The sequence below is a fragment of the Squalius cephalus genome (genome assembly GCF_949319135.1).
Source record: "Squalius cephalus genome assembly, chromosome: 15".
In the NCBI taxonomy this organism is placed as follows: Eukaryota; Metazoa; Chordata; class Actinopteri; order Cypriniformes; family Leuciscidae; genus Squalius; species Squalius cephalus.
The window spans coordinates 7,774,424-7,793,542 of NC_137136.1; the positions used below are offsets into that span (position 1 = coordinate 7,774,424).

Below are 19,119 nucleotides of genomic sequence, written 5' to 3' on the forward strand. Positions count from 1 at the left end.
TTATGTAGCCTACATAGTATGGTTTATTAATAAGGTGTGTACAGAATTTGATCTTTTAATATCACTGTCTCTTAAGCCACGTTAATTGTTTTTCACGTTAAGCGTTAGCATGTCCTGCTACTATTTGCTTTAGCTTTTCGAACGTATGATAAATATATTTGAATGTATTCGAATGTAGAAGTGTCGCAAGTGTTTCAGTGTGTTTCAGTGTTTCAGTGTGTGTTGCAAGTGTTTCAGTGTTGCAAGTGTTTCAGTGTGTGTCGCAAGTGTTTCAGTGTGTGTCGCAAGTGTTTCAGTGTGTTTCGTCCCATCCGGCCTCCCATACATATCTTGTTTTGCAAACTCTGGTATAAATGTCTGATTAATGTAAAGCTCTACAGACACTAATATTTAGTTTTTATCTACATCCTGATGTTTAAGTTCTTCTCAATCCAGTGTTGATCCGTACACTTCAACCTCACACATTATAAGATATTCTCTCCGTCCTGGAATAACAACATTAATGTAACGTCCTTCCATCCCATAACAGTCAAAAGAGGAGGAAAACCCAGGAGGAATGGAAGAGATCGTAGCACACCTGAAGAAAGAGTGAGTTAAGCATCTTGAGAAAATCTGAACCACCGTCCATATTCAAAGCAAAACACATTTATGCATCAAGTCAAACCAGTTCAATACAAGTTGTCGCATTGCAGACTGCAGTAATTCTGAGAATTTCTCTAAAAAGCCATATTAAGATGAATTCATTTACCTGGGATTATCATTGCCATTGTTGTCCAGACTATTTCCAATTCTGATTTCTGCCCCATTTAGTCTTGTAGGAACAGCATCTAAAAAATTTGTAATTACTACTGAAAACACTTTGTGTCTTTTCAGTAAGTTCAGTCTCCACCAGGGATTGACCTCTGCTGAAGTGCAGGTACAAGATCCACGACTGTAAACATCATCTCTGTTCCCATCAATGGCATTGGATGCAAAGCCATATGAGTGGAGGGAACTCTGTGTAGCTACTCCTCCTAAAGCCACATTTTCACCTACAACAACAGATGAGTTTCACATGAATTCATAGTTTTAAATAAATTACTTCTCTTACAGTCTAGAAATGAAATATGTGTCTACAACATTGCTAAATCTAAAATATCTGCTTATTTTTATTAGTGCCAAACTGATCAAATCCTGATCATAAATGTTCTCACCATCAGGAGCTGGATAACCGTAAACCTCAACCTCACAGAGAGTAAGAACCTGATTACGACCAGGTATTTCCACATTGATGTAACGGCCTGGAATGCCTTTTTCCCATTTGAAAGTGAGGGATCTCCCGCCTGGAATGGATGAAATCTTTCCAGCTCTGTATAAAAATGACAGCATATGGATAATATTTGATTTCATGTACAGTATGTAACCTCATCACATTGTTCTTTAAGAGAATCTTCTCTTGAAAGGCTTTCTTACAATGGATTGTTGTTGCCGTTGTTCAGCAGAGAGTTTCCGATTCGTATCTCGGCTCCATCAAGCCTTTCAGGACAGCAGTCTTTTCTGTTCGTGATAGTTATGGAGGTCACTACATACTCGTCTAGTAAATCTAACCTCCACCATGGGTCATCTTGTATAGGAGTAAGTACAGGATCCATGTTCATAATGTGAGTCACGATTTCCATCAATAGCATTACTGGCATGGCCAAATGCTGCCCCAGGATTCTCAACCAGGTCCGACTGTGTGGCCTTGCCATATAAAGCGAGATTTTTTGCTGAAATTGATCAAGCATGGTCAAAATGTGTAATATAAACAAGTAAATTAATACAACTAAATTAAAATTATAATAAAAAATATAATATTTAACTTTTGACTTCAGTGATTATTTCTCAGGGTTTATTTATTTATTTATGTTTTTGACAGTACATTTCTAGATGTATCTACTCAGTCTATAGCTACAAAAAGTAATTGTGCTCTTCCACCTTTATTGCCAAAGAGAAAAATCTGTCCTTTTGAGACATTAGCCCCGATCTTGAGTATTTTTTTGAAATATGAAATGCTATCTAAAAACATCTTTCACATTATAAGAAAAGCATTTTCTGCAAGATGTAAACAATCATATTTTCATAAAACAACAATAAACACTTCCTAAAAAAAAGTCAAAAAGAGAACATGCAAAAATATCAAACCATAGTTTTGTTCAGAAGACATTTAATGAATTATATAAAAGTAAAACATAAATCATAGGTGACAACCTGCCCTGATAACAATATGACATGTTCAGTGATCAGCATCCAGTGTTTATAATGTATTGTGAGTGTGTCTGTATAACTGAAATCATTTGTGTAATTTTGAACTGTACCTTTAGCTGTTGTTGTGTCTGTAAAATAAGGCATCACAAAAATCCAAAGTAGGAAAAACATGTGATTTTCCATTATCCTACACATGTGAAGGAAAATAAGGAAATAAGATAATAACAAATCTGAAAAGTGTTGTTAAAATTCTTTAAGTTTATAATCAGGTTTTATAATGGATTTTCTGTGAGAGTTTGTTTCAATATTTAACAATGTAATTGGACTTTGTATATCATTTAATTTGATAGACAATTAAGTAAATTATGTAATTCAAATGATAGCATATGAAAACTTAATCCGACATTAATTTTGATTATTTTAAATAAGTAAGTCACTCACCTTTTATAATGTACTAAAAAAGGTTTTCAAATAGACAAGATGAAGTTTACTCTATGGGCAAAAAGGGTTCATCACCATTAAATAACAAAACCATCAATGGACCAGCTATAAATACAAGACAACTTTTAAAGGCCTGGGTGTTTTATCTAAACGGGTCATCTGAGATAAATGTGCTTTATCAGAATTGTGATAAAATATTTATGATTTGTTTGTTGAGCTTGCAGTAACTTTACGGAAGCAGATTATGTTTTTCAACTCTTTTTTGGCCATTTCCGCTAATTTAAGTTACAAAGGTGATGTGCATTTTATAGCAGTGCATAAATCCACCTTTCCCTTCCATACAGTATATGCATGTACAAAACTTCTGGCTGTGTGTGTCGCACTCTGAATCTAGATTTGACCAATTTATTACATGTGACGGTAACACTTTAGAATATTGTTCCTTCATTAATGAATACCTACACAGGAACAAATGAGTAACGCACTATTAACATTGTAGTAACTACTATTAACTAACAAGAAACTCTGATTAACGAATTAGTAAGTAATCACGCTCAGATGAATGTGATAGTTCACTATTAGCTAATCAGTAACTACTATTTTTCATACCTCACTGAAGACTACTAAGAACTACTATATACAGGTTCATAACTAATATTAATAATGCATAATAATAAGGTAATGGTAACTCATTAGTAATTAATCAAGTGTTACTACATCCTTCTAAAGGAACTACTAATTATTTGGAACAGTATTCTAAAGTGAAAAACATGATAACAACCTAATATTGACTGAAGTCTTTGTAAGCTATTAAGGCTTTTGTAAGGTTTTGTATAGTAATGACTCAAGTGTTACTACATCTTTCTAAAGGAACTACTAATTATTTGGATCAGTATTCTAAAGTGAAGATCATGGGAACACACTAATGACTAAAGTGTTACCAAATCCATTGGAAGGAATTACTATTCAAAATCTTACAAAAATCTCAAAAGCTTACAATGACTTCAGTCAATATTAGGTAGTTATCATGTTTTTCACTTTAGAATACTGATCCAAATAATTAGTAGTTCCTTTAGAATGATGTAGTAATACTTGAGTCATTACTAGTGGGTTACCATTACCTTTTATTATAAATGATGCATTATTCATGTTAATTATGAACCTGTAGATAGTAGTTCTCTGGGAGGTATGAAAAAAATAGTAGTTCTTGATTAGCTAATAGTGAACTACTACATTCATCTGAGCGCTATTACTTACTAATGTTAATCAGAGTTTCTTGTTAGTTAATAGTAGTTACTAGAATGTTAATAATGCGTTACTCGTTTGTTCCTGTGTAATTATTCATTAATGAAGGAACAGTATTCTAAAGTGTTACCCATGTGACCTTTAAGCAATCTGTTAAAGTGCATGAAAAACAGAGCAAACCAACAGATTCACACAGCAATGTATTACATTTGACCTAATATTTCTTAAAGTAAGTTAAATACGTTTTTTAAAAAGGAGTATAATATTTTTTCTCCCATTAACCTTCAGCAATGAATGTTATGCTGTTTTTGCTGCATGTTTGTTTTTTTCCAGTGACTTTTGCAGTTATTTAGATTTTTCCATAAAAGCATCATTTTAATTCTTATTTTTATTATTTCATACACATTTGCAAGACACTACAGATTTAATAACAAAATGATTATTCATTTTACAACCTACAATTTTCACAGCTGCATTACATTACAAAAAAAGTGTCCATATTGTCCATTTCCCAGTGTCCTTTGATCAATAGTCACACAAATCTGTCTAATACTTTCTCCAGCATGCAGTGCATTAAAGTACAGATGCTTAAAATAATACATGCCCTGTTTTGCAAACTCTGGTATAAATGTCTGATTAATGTAAAGCTCTACAGACACTAATATTTAGTTTTTATCTACATCCTGATGTTTAAGTTCTTCTCAATCCAGTGGTGATCCGTACACTTCAACCTCACACAGTGTAAGATATTCGCTCCGTCCTGGAATAACAATATTAATGTGACGTCCTTCCATCCCACCACAGTCAAAAGAGGAGGAAAACCCAGGAGGAATGGAAGAGATCGTAGCACACCTGAAGAAAGAGTGAGTTAAGCATCTTGAGAAACTCTGAACCACCGTCCATATTCAAAGCAAAACACATTTATGCTTCAAGTCAAACCAGTGCAATACAAGTTGTCACATTGCAGACTGCAGTAATTCTGAGAATTTCTCTAAAAAGCCATATTAAGATGAATTCATTTACCTGGGATTATCATTGCCATTGTTGTCCAGACTGTTTCCAATTCTGATTTCTGCCCCATTTAGTCTTGAAGGAACACTGTCTAATGTGTTTGTAATTACCACTGAAAACACTTTGTGTCTTTTCAGTAAGTTCAGTCTCCACCAGGGATTGACCTCTGCTGAAGTGCAGGTACAAGATCCACGACTGTAAACACCATCTCTGTTCCCATCAATGGCATTGGATGCAAAGCGATATCCACCAAGGGTACTCTGTGTAGCTACTCCTCCTAAAGCCACATTTTCACCTAAAACAACAGATGAGTTTCACATGAATTCATAGATTTGAATAAATGACTAAATGGAATGTGTGTCTACAACATGCCTTAATCTCAAATATCTGCTTATTTTTGTTAGTGCCAAACTGATCAAATCCTGATCATAAATGTTCTCACCATCAGGAGTTGGATAACCGTAAACTTTCTTACAATGGAAAGGCTTTCTTACAATGGATTGTTTCTTACAATGCCCTTTCTTACAAAACCTTCTTACAAACACACACCATCATTATTGACTTCATGGCATTGGTGAGAAAGGTCTCCTTAAAGAAACTTGATCCACCCGTCAAGACATTCCACGACTTTGCTATTGCTTTGGACATTTATGGTCACCAAAGCTGGAGGCAACTGTGATGAGATCCATATCGTTTTCAACACTTACAGAGAGGACAGCATCAAACATGGAGAGAGGGAGAGAAGAGGAAAATCAAAAAACATGGTTGTCCTTGATATGATATCACCAAACCAAAATGTTCCAGTGGTATTAGATAACTTTTGGTCATCTTCCATTAGCAAAACTGCTTTTCAGGCATTCTATGTTGAGTGGCTGACCACCAATTACAAAGGCACCAAACCACTATACCTTGGTATATCACCACAGGCATGGATTTTGTCAGCTGCGAGTGCTACTCCATTCCCCTGGCTCAACTGCACACACGAGGAAGCCGATGACAGGATGATGTTCCATGTGCAGGACATTTTAAGTCACCGTACAGGATCTACATCACTGACACTGTCATCAGGTGACACAGATGTCTTTGTGTGCCTATTATACAGCAGCCATATCACCCTGTAGCCCAAGACTGGTTGCCCGCTGAAGCTAAGCAGTGCTGAGCCTGGTTAGTACCTGGATGGGAGACCTCCTGAGAAAACCAGGTTGCTGCTGGAAGAGGTGAGGCCAGTAGGGGGTGCTCACCCTGTGGTCTGTGTGGGTCCTAACACCCCAGTGTAGTGATGGGGACACTATACTGTCAAAGAGCACCGTCCTTCGGATGAGACGTTAAACTGAGGTCCTGGCTCTCTGTGGTCATTAAAAATCCCAGGATGTCCTTCGAAAAAGAGTAGGGGTGTAACTCCGGCATCCTGGCCAAATTTGCCCCTTGGCCTCTGTCCATCATGGCCTCCTAATCATCCCCATATACTGATTGGCTTCATCACTGTCTCCTCTCCACCAGTAAGCTGGTGTGTGGTGGGCATTCTGGCGCAATATGGCTGGCGTTGCATCATCCAAGTGGATGCTGCACATTGGTGGTGGTTGAGGAGATTCTCTCCTTCCATGTAAAGTGGTTTGAGTACCTAGAAAAGCGCTATATAAATGTAACAAATTATACCACATAACAGTCATTTGGAGAAATCTTGGCCTCCAAGAGCTCTGGCTCATCCGCAACTCAGGAGTGAAAAGATCAATATTACGACTTCATGATATCTGCATAGTGCTGGGAGACGAGCTCACACAGTGTCTCCCAGCACTACATGCCCTGACTGGGTGCGATACAACCAGCAAAATATCAACCAAACTTGCTGCTCTGAACACTGTTCGCAAACCAGACAACTCTTCTCTGATTCTCAATTTCAACTGTCCACAGCTAACAGAGAGTGCAATACAAATGGCGGAAACATTCTTGGTCAAATGTCTCAAACCATCAACGGACATGGAGACATTTGACAACCTGCGCATTGCTGCGTTCGATAGTAATGTCCTTAAGATGGACTTTGAGAGGACCGCTTGCACCTCAACTAATGCAAGAAAACATATACAAAGAGCCTATTATCAACAGCAGCTTTGGATCCAAGCACCATTTAAAGACGCCACCTCGATCTTAAATGCAGATGCTTATGGTTTTGTAAGAAAGGGCAGTTTATTAGTCCCTGAGATTGTAATCTCAAAACCTGAAGGTTTGCCAGATCCCTGCTCATGTGGCAAGTGTGCACACAAGAATGGGTGTCCCCGTCGGGGAGCTGGTGTCCGTTGTTGGAAGTACTGCAAATGCAAGGGAGGCAATAGTTGTAAAAATCCTATCACTGAATGAGCTCTCATCATCATCCCCTACCTGGACTCTGTTGTGAAAGTTTTACCTTGCAACACAGGGATTAATCCTAATCAAATGCTTGTTTTCTTTCTTTTAAAAAAGTCCCTTGTTTGTATACAATTGTATTTATAATTTTCCATTCAACACAACACAAAACAGGACATCCCCCTCCCCCATCTACATAAACAATTAAAAATATCAAAACAAAATTCTTACACTTACACTACATGGTCATTGTAAACATTGTGATTACCTCAGAAAATCTGTAGCTTCAAGGGTTTATATATGTACACATGTTTAATGGGATATTGCCCAATTTGCATATTTTATTTTATTTTTAAGACAAAGTGTAATACAAAAAGTGTTTTTCTTAATATGAAGATTAAACTGGTAGAAATGTATGAGGATATCTATAAAGGGGGAAAAAAGTCCCATTTACCTGTAGTGTGATAATATTGTCACCTATTGTTGTCATTTTCAGGGCTTTTGTCCCAGGTAGAGATTTTGGCACACATCTGACGTTGTTCAATGGGGTCATATTAGTCTATAACAGTTGAGATATTTTCCGCTAAATGAAATGCATACAAATCTTACCCAGGAGCTCTACTACTAGTTAAATTCCTGATTTTGTGACAGAGCTCTGACACTCCCGGTTTTTGTCTCGTCTTTGTCTGAGTGCGCGTACTGGAGCCGTGCACTCACTTGTCTACATGCCTTGTTACATGTGCGGGGCGTGGTGTTTGGATCCCGGCACGTCGGTCTAGTTTGGTTTCGGTTCTGTGTATTCAGACATCCATGCTCCGCGTGTTTGTCTTCTGTTTTGAGCGCACAGGATGAGCTCACGCTCATCCTTGTGCGCTCTGTCTTGTGTAGCACACAGCTTGTGTTTTTACACTAGCTGTGTGCTTTCATGTTGTCATGTTCTGTGTGAACACGTGGCTTATGAGTGTTCTCATTGGCTGCGTGTTCATGTCTCGTTCTGTGTAAGCACATGGCTTGTGATTAATTTTACTGGCCATGTGCTTGTATTTTGTGTGAGCAAATGGCTTGTCATGTGTTTCCTTGTGCCATGTGCTCTCCTCTAACCCCGCCCACCTTGTTACCTGATTATTGATTCATTTTCCCCACCTGTCCTCCTCCCTCGTTACCTGCTTTGTTTGCTCCTCCCTGTGTTTGCAGTCCTGTGCTGATTCGTCGTCATACACACGCTGAGTGTTTTCCCTGCTGTGTCATTCCTTAGCTCTAGCCAAGTCAAGTCTTGTTTTCCCCCTTGGGTAGTTTTGTTTGTATTTGTTTTATTTTTTATAATAAAAAACCCTTTGTTTCTGCAATTGAGTCCTTGCTTCATCTCCTCAACCCCCTCACCTGACATATTTTTCCATAAAAGCAAAATTTTAATAATTACTATTTTTATTTTACATAGACATTTGCAAGACATTACAGACAACAAAACAAAAGAAAACATTAATTTTACAACATACAATTTTCACATCTGCATGTCCTTACAAAAAAAAGTGTCCATATTGTCCATTTCCCAGTGTTCTTTGATCGATAGTCACACAAATCTGTCTAATACTTTCTACAGCATGCAGTGCATTAAAGTACAGAGACTTAAAATAATACATACCCTGTTTTGCAAACTCTGGTATAAATGTCTGGTTAAAGTAAAGCTCTACAGACACTAATATTTAGTTTTTATCTACATCCTGTTGTTTAAGTTCTTCTCAATCCAGTGTTGATCCGTACACTTCAACCTCACACATTATAAGATGTTCTCTCCGTCCTGGAATAACAACATTAATGTAACGTCCTTCCATCCCATAACAGTCAAAAGAGGAGGAAAACCCAGGAGGAATGGAAGAGATCGTAGCACACCTGAAGAAAGAGTGAGTTAAGCATCTTGAGAAACTCTGAACCACCGTTCACAAAGCAAAACACATTTATGAATCAAGTCAAACCAGTTCAATACAAGTTGTCACATTGCAGACTGCAGTAATTCTGAGAATTTCTCTAAAAAGCCATATTAAGATGAATTCATTTACCTGGGATTATCATTGCCATTGTTGTCCAGACTGTTTCCAATTCTGATTTCTGCCCCATTTAGTCTTGTAGGAACAGCATCTAAAGAATTTGTAATTACCACTGAAAACACTTTGTGTCTTTTCAGTAAGTTCAGTCTCCACCAGGGATTGAGGTCTGCTGCAGTGCAGGAACAGGATCCACGACTGAAAACACCATCTCTGTTCCCATCAATGGCATTGGATGCAAAGCCATATGAGTGGAGGGAACTCTGTGTAGCTACTCCTCCTAAAGCCACATTTTCACCTACAACAACAGATGAGTTTCACATGAATTCATAGTTTTAAATAAATTACTTCTCTTACAGTCTAGAAATGAAATATGTGTCTACAACATTGCTAAATCTCAAATATCTGCTTATTTGTTATTAGAGCCAAACTGATCAAATCCTGATCATAAATGTTCTCACCATCAGGAGCTGGATAACCGTAAACCTCAACCTCACAGAGAGTAAGAACCCGATTACGACCAGGTATTTCCACATTGATGAAACGGCCTGGAATGCCTTTTTCCCATTTGAAAGTGAGGGATCTCCCACCTGGAATGGATGAAATCTTTCCAGCCCTGTATAAAAATGACAGCATATGGATAATATCTGATTTCATGTACAGTATGTAACCTCATCACATTGTTCTTTAAGAGAATCTTCTCTTGAAAGGCTTTCTTACAATGGATTGTTGTTGCCGTTGTTCATCAGAGAGTTTCCAATTCGTATCTCGGCTCCATCAAGCCTTTCAGGACAGCAGTCTTTTCTGTTCGTGATAGTTATGGAGGTCACTACATACTCGTCTAGTAAATCTAACCTCCACCATGGGTCTTCTTGCGTAGGAGTAGAAGTACAGGATCCATGTTCATAATGTGAGTCACGATTTCCATCAATAGCATTACTGGCATGGCCAAATGCTGCCCCAGGATTATCAACCAGGTCCGACTGTGTGGCCTTGCCATATAAAGCGAGATTTTTAGCTGAAATTGACAAAGCACTAATCAGAAAGAAAGCTTTAAGTACATGTATTATTTATAGACACAAAAGTGGATATAGCTAATGAAAGCTTGAACATTTCCATTATTATTGCCAAGGAGAAAACAAAGTCCTTTTGGGATAATATACCTTTATAGTGAGGCATTGTATCAAACTTTATTTATAATAAAATTATAAAAAATAAAAAATGTATGCAAAACAAAACAAATAACCAAATAGTTTGAAGGCAACATAAAACATATGAAAGTGTCTACAGTATTGTGAGGCATGTCTACATTATTGAAACTGTAAATGTTTCAACTTTACCTTTAGCTGTCATCGTGTCTGCAAAATAAGGCATGGCAAAAATACAAAGCAGGAAAAACACGTGCATTTCCATTGTTCTGCAAGTGAGAAGTAAATAAGTTCAGAAAAATAAGCTTTTAAAAAAAGTTAAGCTTTCTTTGCAATTGTTTCTGATATGGCGAAATCATTTATAATCCAATTTATAATAGATTTATAAGAGTTTGTTTTAAGATTTAACAGAATGTCATAAGATTAATTTAATTTAATTTCAGTAAAAATGTCATACAATAATGACATGCATGTATATTTTGATAAGTATAAAATGATCAAAGCAATTAATTTCTGACATTGATTTTGATGTTGTTGTTTTTATAAATCAAGTTGAACTGACTCACCTTTATTCTATAAGCTACAGGTTCTCCCAAAGACAAGGTAAATGAACAAAGAGTGCTCATCACCCTTTATATAATCAAAAAAAAAAAAAAAACCTGATAAAAATTTAAAGGTGTGGATGCTTTATCTAAATCATCTGATAAATGTGCTTTTTACAACTGATACATTTTGTGAGAAATGTCTAACAATGTAAATGAGTTTGCAGAAATGCTAAGGAACAGATCACGTGTTTTCTGGCCTCTTATGTGTTTCTTTGTCAGTTAAGATCTATAATTTAAGTTAAGAACAGTTAATTGAGAACAATTAACAGGATTATTTAAAAGTTTTAAATGGACATATCATAACTTACATGAGACAAACACAATCATAACAATTAAATCAGTTGCTATATTGTGAAAAAGAAATTGATGAAACTGGAACTTGCAAAGATAGCAATTGAATAATGGTAATAGATTGCTGTTGTTGTTTTTAATTGTAGAACTTTTTTATTTTATGCAAATCACTAGCCCTTTTGTAGGGTTTAGAAATTAAATCATAAAGAACTATTTCACAACAACCAGTTTTACAGGCCTTATCTGGAACTGAACCTTCAAACTTTTCTGTCTCCATCCCCATATCTTTATTTCTAAAGAAGTATCATAGAAACATGGCCTTAATAGCTTCTCAAATTGCCCTTTGGCAGTTATATTGCCCATTTCCCATATGTGTTTATGTGCACTGAAATCAAATTTGACCTAATTTTAGCAATAGAAGTGTTATGTGTATTACTGCTCGGAGACGTGACAGATCCAAACGCAAGCTTTATTGAGTGTAATCCATAAAACAGGAATAAGGTCAAACCCACAGAGCAAACTATCCAGATAATGACAGAAGTCCAAGGCTCGGCACAGGCAAACAGGGAAATCCAGGGACAGGGAGCCAGGCAGAAGATCAAGAACATGACACAGAAACCAGAAGTAGCACTCAGAAATGCAGTAACACAGGCACGACTTTTCACAACAAGCGAATGATCACACAGGGTTTAGGCAAACATAAATGAGTTAATGACAAACAGTTGGCAGTAACCAGAACATGATGAGTCCAGGCAATGGTTTATGGGAAACGTAGTTCATGAAGCAGTAAAGCAGACGGAGGGAGTGCCCTCTGGTGGTTATCATGGGCACTCCGGCTGGCTGGTGTAGCAGATTTTGCTCTTCTTATTTCATTTTGCTAAATGATATTAAATAGTTTAGCATTATCTGTTTTGAACAAATGTGTAAATCAGAAAAAAAAAAAAAAATTTAGCTGAGGTTCTGTGAGTCCAATGTACATTGTGTTTGAAAATAAACATTAAATAGAATGAACATATTAGATTATGTACATTCCACTTTTTTTAAAGTATTATTTTATTTTGAATCAATTTAAAATGTTTGATAACTCATTTTGATTACAAAATTTTACCAAAACATCTCAACCAATCAATCAATCAATCAATCAATCAATCAATAAGTCAATCAATCAATCAATCATCTTTTACTCAGTAGCTACAACCTCAAATCAAGAAAAGTTGGGACATTTTGTAAAATGCAATAAAAAGATGTTTTGGAATTGAGGATACTAATTGTTGCAGTTTTGCAAGTAGATTGTTTGCCTATAGGATTATTATAGATAATAATAATTATTATTATAGATTATAATCTCGCCTGATAAGACAGCTGCTCAACAGTCTGTGGCCATCGTGTTTATAATCTGATTTTATAATGAATTTACTGTGAGAGTTTATTTTGATATTTAAAATAATGTAATTAGACTTTCTTATAATTGAATTTGGCAATTAAGTAAATTATGTAATTCACATTATAGCATGCACATGCAAACATAATCTGCCATTCATTTTGATTCTTTTAAGCAAGTCACTTACCTGTATTTTATGATGTACAAAAAAAAAGGTTTTCAAATAGACAAGATGAAGTTTACTCTGGGCAAAAAGGGTTCATCACCATTAAAGGTGCATTGCGCAACATTTCATGTTAAAAATACCCGTTTTTCTAACCCATACATTCTTAAACAATTGCCTGATGGGCTGAATGAGCCCTTCTCTGATCACTGCGATTGCCTCTATAATCCTTTACAGTAAAATAAATAAGAGGGATTCGGGACGGAATTTGAGACTGGGCGTGACGTCATGCGCGTTCACGCTCACCTGGCTATGTCTGGCAGGTTTGTGTATTCGCCGCCAGTCTCCGTATCAGCGAAGACAACTCGAGCGACAAAAGTAGAAGATGGATTCAAAGAGACCGGCTTGTAGTCCATTCCAAACCCCAACGCAAACTCCACGTAAGACAAAGACACATGCGTGTGGTCCATGAGCGTGCACACCTCTGGTTGCAGTTTCGCTTGTCGCCAGAGGGGGCATAGTTCTGCAAAAACTCAGAGACTTGCGCAATGCACCTTTAAATAACAAAATAACAAAAATATTTATTTTTTATAAAAATAAAAATGGACTCTTCACTCCCCTCAGTGCTGCCGTCTGCACTTCAGGTTTGCTTGGAGGAGATAGGGGCATGGTTGTCTGACAACTTTCTTCAATTAAATAGCAGCAAAACCAAAGCCATCTTGATTGGTACCCCTCACCAAACCCAGTCCTCCTCCCTCAGTAGTATATCTATTTTTGGTCATCACATTGCTCTGTCTACCTCTATTGCAAACCTTGGAGTCAGACTTGACTCAAATCTCACATTGGACACCCACATCCGTCACCTCTGTAAGGTCTCCTTTCTCCACCTTAAAAACATCGCCAAACTGCGCCCTTCACTTTCCCAACCGGATGCTGAGAGATTGATCCATGCCTTTGTCTCCTCCAGGTTGGACTACTGTAATGCCCTCCTCGTCGGGATCCCTGGCAGAAGCCTGCAAAGGCTACAGCATATTCAGAACTGCGCTGCCCGGGTCCTGACGAGGAGGCGCAAATATGATCATATCACACCTGTCCTGAAATTACTACACTGGCTGCCCATTCAACAAAGAATTCAGTACAAAATCTGTCTCCTCACCCATCAGTGCATACATGGAACTGCCCCTGCTACCTCAGTGAACTCCTCATTCCACACACCGCCACACGAAACCTCCGCTCCTCTACCTCTACCTACTGCCTGTACCAACCAAGGACTAAACTCTCCTCCCTGGGAGACAGGGCCTTTCAGGCAGTCGCCCCACTGCTCTGGAATGCCCTCCCAGAGTCCCTAAGAGCTCCACAAACCGTGGAGGCTTTCAAGAAGGGTCTAAAGACATTTTTATTTCAAAAGGCCTTTTAACTCTCATGATTTTTTGTGTTGTTTGGACTGTTTTTAACTCCCCCTGTTATTGTAGCATTTTGAGATTTCGTTGAAATGTAAAGTGCATCATAAATAAAATGTATTATTATTATTATTATTATTATTATTAACCATCAATGGACCAGCTACAAATACAAGACAACTTTTAAAGGCCTGGATGTTTTATCTAAACAGGTCATCTGAGATAAATGTGATTTATCAGAATTGTGATAAAATATGTATGGTTTGTTTGTTGATCTTAACTTTAAGAAGTTTAGTTACCTTTAGTTAGAAGTTTAGTTACCTATGATCACGCGCGTGAACTCGGCAATCGACTACTTTGGACTTCAACCGAAAACAGGATGTAAACACAGGTATTTGCGCTGGCTTAAATAACATCATTTTTATACATATTTTTCACATCTACTGCAGTCAGATTCACTCGTGTTCACTCTGAAGGAATCACTCACATGACCTGTGCACTTGTAATGACACATCAAGGATGTTAAGAGGCTAAAAGCAGGTTTAAATATTGCCCCATTGAAGTCAACAGGGTGCAAATTTTAAAAAGAGGATAACACGGTGTAGGCAACACCGATTTTTGTCGTTGTTCTCTGTACTGACAGCACTCCAAATTTACAAAAAAATGAGCTCAATGTTAAAATTGACCGGAGTTCTCCTTTAATCCCCAGACTAAAATGCATTATTGAACTGTTTGAACTGAAAGCAACTTGCACTGTCATATCTTCAAATATGTCAGTGCCATTGTTTTGTCTCAAGATGCACATCAGTAATGTTTCTTTTCTAAGGCATGTTTAACACTCAGATCTGTCATTCAGAAACATGTCTTTTCCTATATGCTGATGACACTCAACTCAACTTCTCATTCCAACCAGATGATCCAACAGTATTGTTCGCATTGCAGCCTGTCTGACAGACATTTGTTCTTGGATGAAGGACCATCACCTTCAACTCAACCTTGCTAAGACAGAACTGCTTGTGGTCTCATCCAACCCAACACTCCATCACAACTTCTCTATACAGCTAGGTTCATCAACCATAACTCCTTCCAGGACAGCCAGGAATCTTGGAGTTGTGAATGATGATCAGTTAAGCTTCACAGACCATATTGCAACGGCCCGGTCCAGCAGATTTGCTTTATACAACATTTGGATTACATTAGATTAGACCCTATCAGAGCACCCAACTCCTTGTCCAAGCTCTTGTTCTCTCATTCATATCTACATGCTCTCGACTTTTGCTACTCTTTTACCTTCATATAAAAATACAAAATAAAAACAATGTTGAAACCATAAAGTCTTCTTTAATGTGACCCAGTTTTTATGCAAGATTGTGTTTACAGTCCTGCAGTGTTATCTAGTCTAGTTTGTGCTCAATGATAGCGTTTTCATGAAAGTCACTATCATGAAGAAAAGTGTCTTCTGCATTATGGCAGGTCTTAGTTTTTCCTCAAGGCTTCTTGGTTACACTTTTATATATTTCTCCTGCAAAGTAGAATATTATTTATTCTATTATTTTTGGGATGTTTTAAATGCCATATTTGTATACTTAAAATGTTTGTTCAATATAGAGCAAAACACAGGGTGCAAGGTGTTTCAAATTCATAGTATTGTTTGACTCTCCCATATTAGGCTGAAAAAACTCTTCAAAGTAATTTATTGGAAAACATCCATTAGGTTTGACCTTATATTTCTTAAAGTAAGTAAAATAAAAACACTATAATAATTTATTCTCCCTTAAAGGAGCTGTATGTAAGAAATCTATTTCAATTAATCATAAAATGGCCCTGATGTGTCACTAGACATTAAGAAATCATGTTCATTTCAAATACTTATATCACTGACAACAGTAGTATGGCTAGGATATTGTCATTTAAAAAGTGGACTTGCAGCCCTCAACTGATGTTGATGTTGTCATTTTGTGTTTTGGCCTGACGCGCCTCCCTCCACCTATCGACCAATCACGAAGTCAGTAGTGTTTCGGGATCCGGGTTGCCAGCTTTGCTCTAACCTACCCTAAGACGGATAAAAATGTCTAATGTTACTAAATCAAAAAGACCTCGTTATAATTCAGAAATTCGTTGTGACCAAGTCCGAAATAAAACCAGAATTTGTATTGGAGATGCTTTTGAAAGATGGAGACGGCTGAAAACGGAGAAGAATTTGAACACAGACGCAACGTAGCTAATTTTCTCCTGGACAGGTAAGATTCATCTAAGTTAACTTATGCTTGGCTAACTTGTACTTGATGTCAATGGACATTTCATATATTCATGACAGTCGAACAAAGTTATGCATGTTCGTGCAAAGTAACGTTAGCTCACATGGACGTATGCTAACATTAGCAATGCATTTATAGGAGCCCGTTTCTCTGTTATTATGCTGAGATGCTGAGGAAAACATTAGCACGCCCATTATATGAAAATTTGAAACGTAATTGAGACAGAAGCCTAACTTTACCTCAGAAAAAATTATTCGACATTCTTCACGTATATCATGGACTAAGTTACACATGCTGCAAGTTGACCTGTATTTCACATCACACATTTTAGCGTGTTATGGACGTGGGCTGCAGGGTAAGAAAAAAATACAGCTGGCCACTTTCACTTAGCTGCTATAGCATCAGCTAAATGAATAGCTGTATCTTTGATATTGGTTACACATAGTGACATAGGCTTGTGCTTGTACTTACATTAATGACAGACGTTACAAGTTAGACTTACAGCTACCGTTCTGTCTGTCACATACGAGCATACATCTTTACGATTATATTTAACTAAGGACAATTAGTACATTTTTTAAATGCATAATTACTTATCAAAATATCTCTCATGAAGCATAAACATAATTAACAGAAAAAAACGTACTGTGTACGTCTCGTCGGAAGCTCATTGAAGCAGCCTACGTTTCTGCTGAATTCAGCTTATCTGGCAACCTCGAGTGAGGGGGGAGGGGGAGGGGATACACCGCTCTATAGTATTTTTAAAGTGATTGCAGTACCAGTTCTCTTTCAAGCATACGTTTCGGTGTCTCACTATGGGATACGCCCCTTCCGCGGATTCCACAGAAGTCCTATTACATTACGCCAGCCCCAATTGGCTGGCAGACATGACGCAGTGTCTGGGAGTGGCTACCCCACCCCTCAGTATAAGAGGAGCAGCACTGCGTCATTGCGACATTCAAAAACCTCTTCTCGCTTCACACCAGAAGCCTACAAACTTCTACGAACCTCCGGACGAATTACTGGCCACCACGCCGTTTTTCGCCTGGCTCCTTCGATTAGCATTCCAGCCGATTGCAAGGATTGTTCGACACTATGATGGCTGCAGCAATGCAGACTGTCCCGGCTAGTGGGGGAGATTCTGTGCGACTCTGTTCATGCGGGAACAAAATTTCATGCAAAGACACACACCAGGTCTGCTCTGCATGTCTCGGGCTGAAACATGCTCAATTGGCTATCGAGAATCCCGGTTCATGTGAACACTGCGCACGCTTCACCATGAAGAGCCTTCGTCGCAGGCTAGCACGCCAAGCTAGCTTGTCTGGCATGGATCCCCTCATGACACCTAGCCCCGCGCCAGCTGCCACCCCGCAGGTATCCATCCCTGTAGAGCTGCCCACCACAGCAGCTCTATCCTGGAGTGAGCAGCTCGATGTGTGCATGCCTCTACCTACCGAACCCAGTCTGAGCTCGGACGAGGAAGAGGACGCGCTTAATTACGAGGGAGAGGAGCAATCGGACTTCCTTCTTTCCGAAGAGGAAGATTTCGAGGACTCACCATTCCTCACCTCCGCACAACCGGCACAGCTCCTCGCTGCGGCGGGACCCATGGAAGAGGCGGGCGGGCCACCACCCTCCCCGCTCGTGAGTGTTGATCTGCAAGATGTGTGCAAACGCGCTGCAGGGAAACTTAATATTCCATGGCCGACCGTGGTAGCAGAGACTGCAAAGTCTCGCTATGAGGGGAAGAGGCTGCCGAGTGCAAAACGAGCAGCACGGCAGCTCCTTCCTGTTTTCCCAGAGCTCCTCGAGGAGCTCGCGGTTACATGGAAGGACAAGCCGTTTACCAGCAAGATGCCAGTGCAGGGCGGCTCCGTTCTCGATGTGGAGGGGATGGAGAAGGAAGGCCTTCTCCGAATGCCCCCCATGGAGCCACTGGTTGCCGCGCACTTGCAACCGAAGCGCACGGCGGCTGCAAATCCGACCTTGCCATCTAAAGCTGACCGTTTCCAGTCCAGCATGACGGAACGCGCTTATAAAGCAGTCGCACTCTCTGCCAGGGCTATGAACGCGATCTCTCTGCTGACCGCATACCAAGCGGAGCTGCAGGACGAAGTGTCTACCACACCAGGTCAGACACACTGGGAAGAGATCTGTGTTGTCACGGATCTCTCTCTGCGTCTTCAGAGATGCGCGGTTCAAGCTGCTGGGAAAGCCATGGCCACAATGATTATCCAAGAGAGAGGGCGATGGCTTAATCTGGCTAATCTCTCTGACAGGGAAAAAGAAGCCATCCTGGATGCACCGGTCGTTCCAGAGGGCATTTTTGGCTCAGCTCTGACACTGATGCAAAAACGATGCGAAGAGAAAAAGAGGGACGACGAGGCTTTGCAACTCTGTATGCCGAGAAAGACACAGACTGCACCTCCTCCGCCACCCCGGCAGACCTTCGCGCAGGTTACGGCCCGCCCACCTCCCAGCTTTCGCATTCCGAAACGGCAGAGACCTATCGTGAGTGCAGCGGGTCAGAGTGGAGTGCAAGAGCAGAGATCTGGCTGGCATAGGAAG

General features: G+C 39.0%; 3 protein-coding genes across 3 annotated transcripts; all 3 read right to left on the reverse strand.

The window, feature by feature from the left end:
• Positions 1–426: 426 nt before the first annotated feature.
• On the reverse strand, positions 427–1,631 carry LOC307172648 (fucolectin-like; the record flags this gene model as incomplete). Its single annotated transcript, XM_079895187.1, has 4 exons — positions 427–577; positions 749–1,031; positions 1,194–1,348; positions 1,453–1,631. The coding sequence occupies 4 exons, from the start codon at positions 1,629–1,631 to the stop codon at positions 427–429; spliced, it is 768 nt and encodes a 255-aa protein (XP_079751313.1).
• Positions 1,632–4,613: 2,982 nt separating this feature from the next.
• On the reverse strand, positions 4,614–5,612 carry LOC307172649 (fucolectin-4-like; the record flags this gene model as incomplete). Its single annotated transcript, XM_079895188.1, has 3 exons — positions 4,614–4,764; positions 4,936–5,218; positions 5,582–5,612. The coding sequence occupies 3 exons, from the start codon at positions 5,610–5,612 to the stop codon at positions 4,614–4,616; spliced, it is 465 nt and encodes a 154-aa protein (XP_079751314.1).
• A 3,390-nt stretch (positions 5,613–9,002) lies between these two features.
• Positions 9,003–13,363, reverse strand: LOC307172650 (uncharacterized protein; the record flags this gene model as incomplete). The annotated part of the gene is made up of 6 exons (XM_079895189.1): positions 9,003–9,153; positions 9,321–9,603; positions 9,767–9,921; positions 10,026–10,323; positions 10,646–10,722; positions 13,200–13,363. The coding sequence occupies 6 exons, from the start codon at positions 13,361–13,363 to the stop codon at positions 9,003–9,005; spliced, it is 1,128 nt and encodes a 375-aa protein (XP_079751315.1).
• Between the last annotated feature and the right edge of the window lie 5,756 nt (positions 13,364–19,119).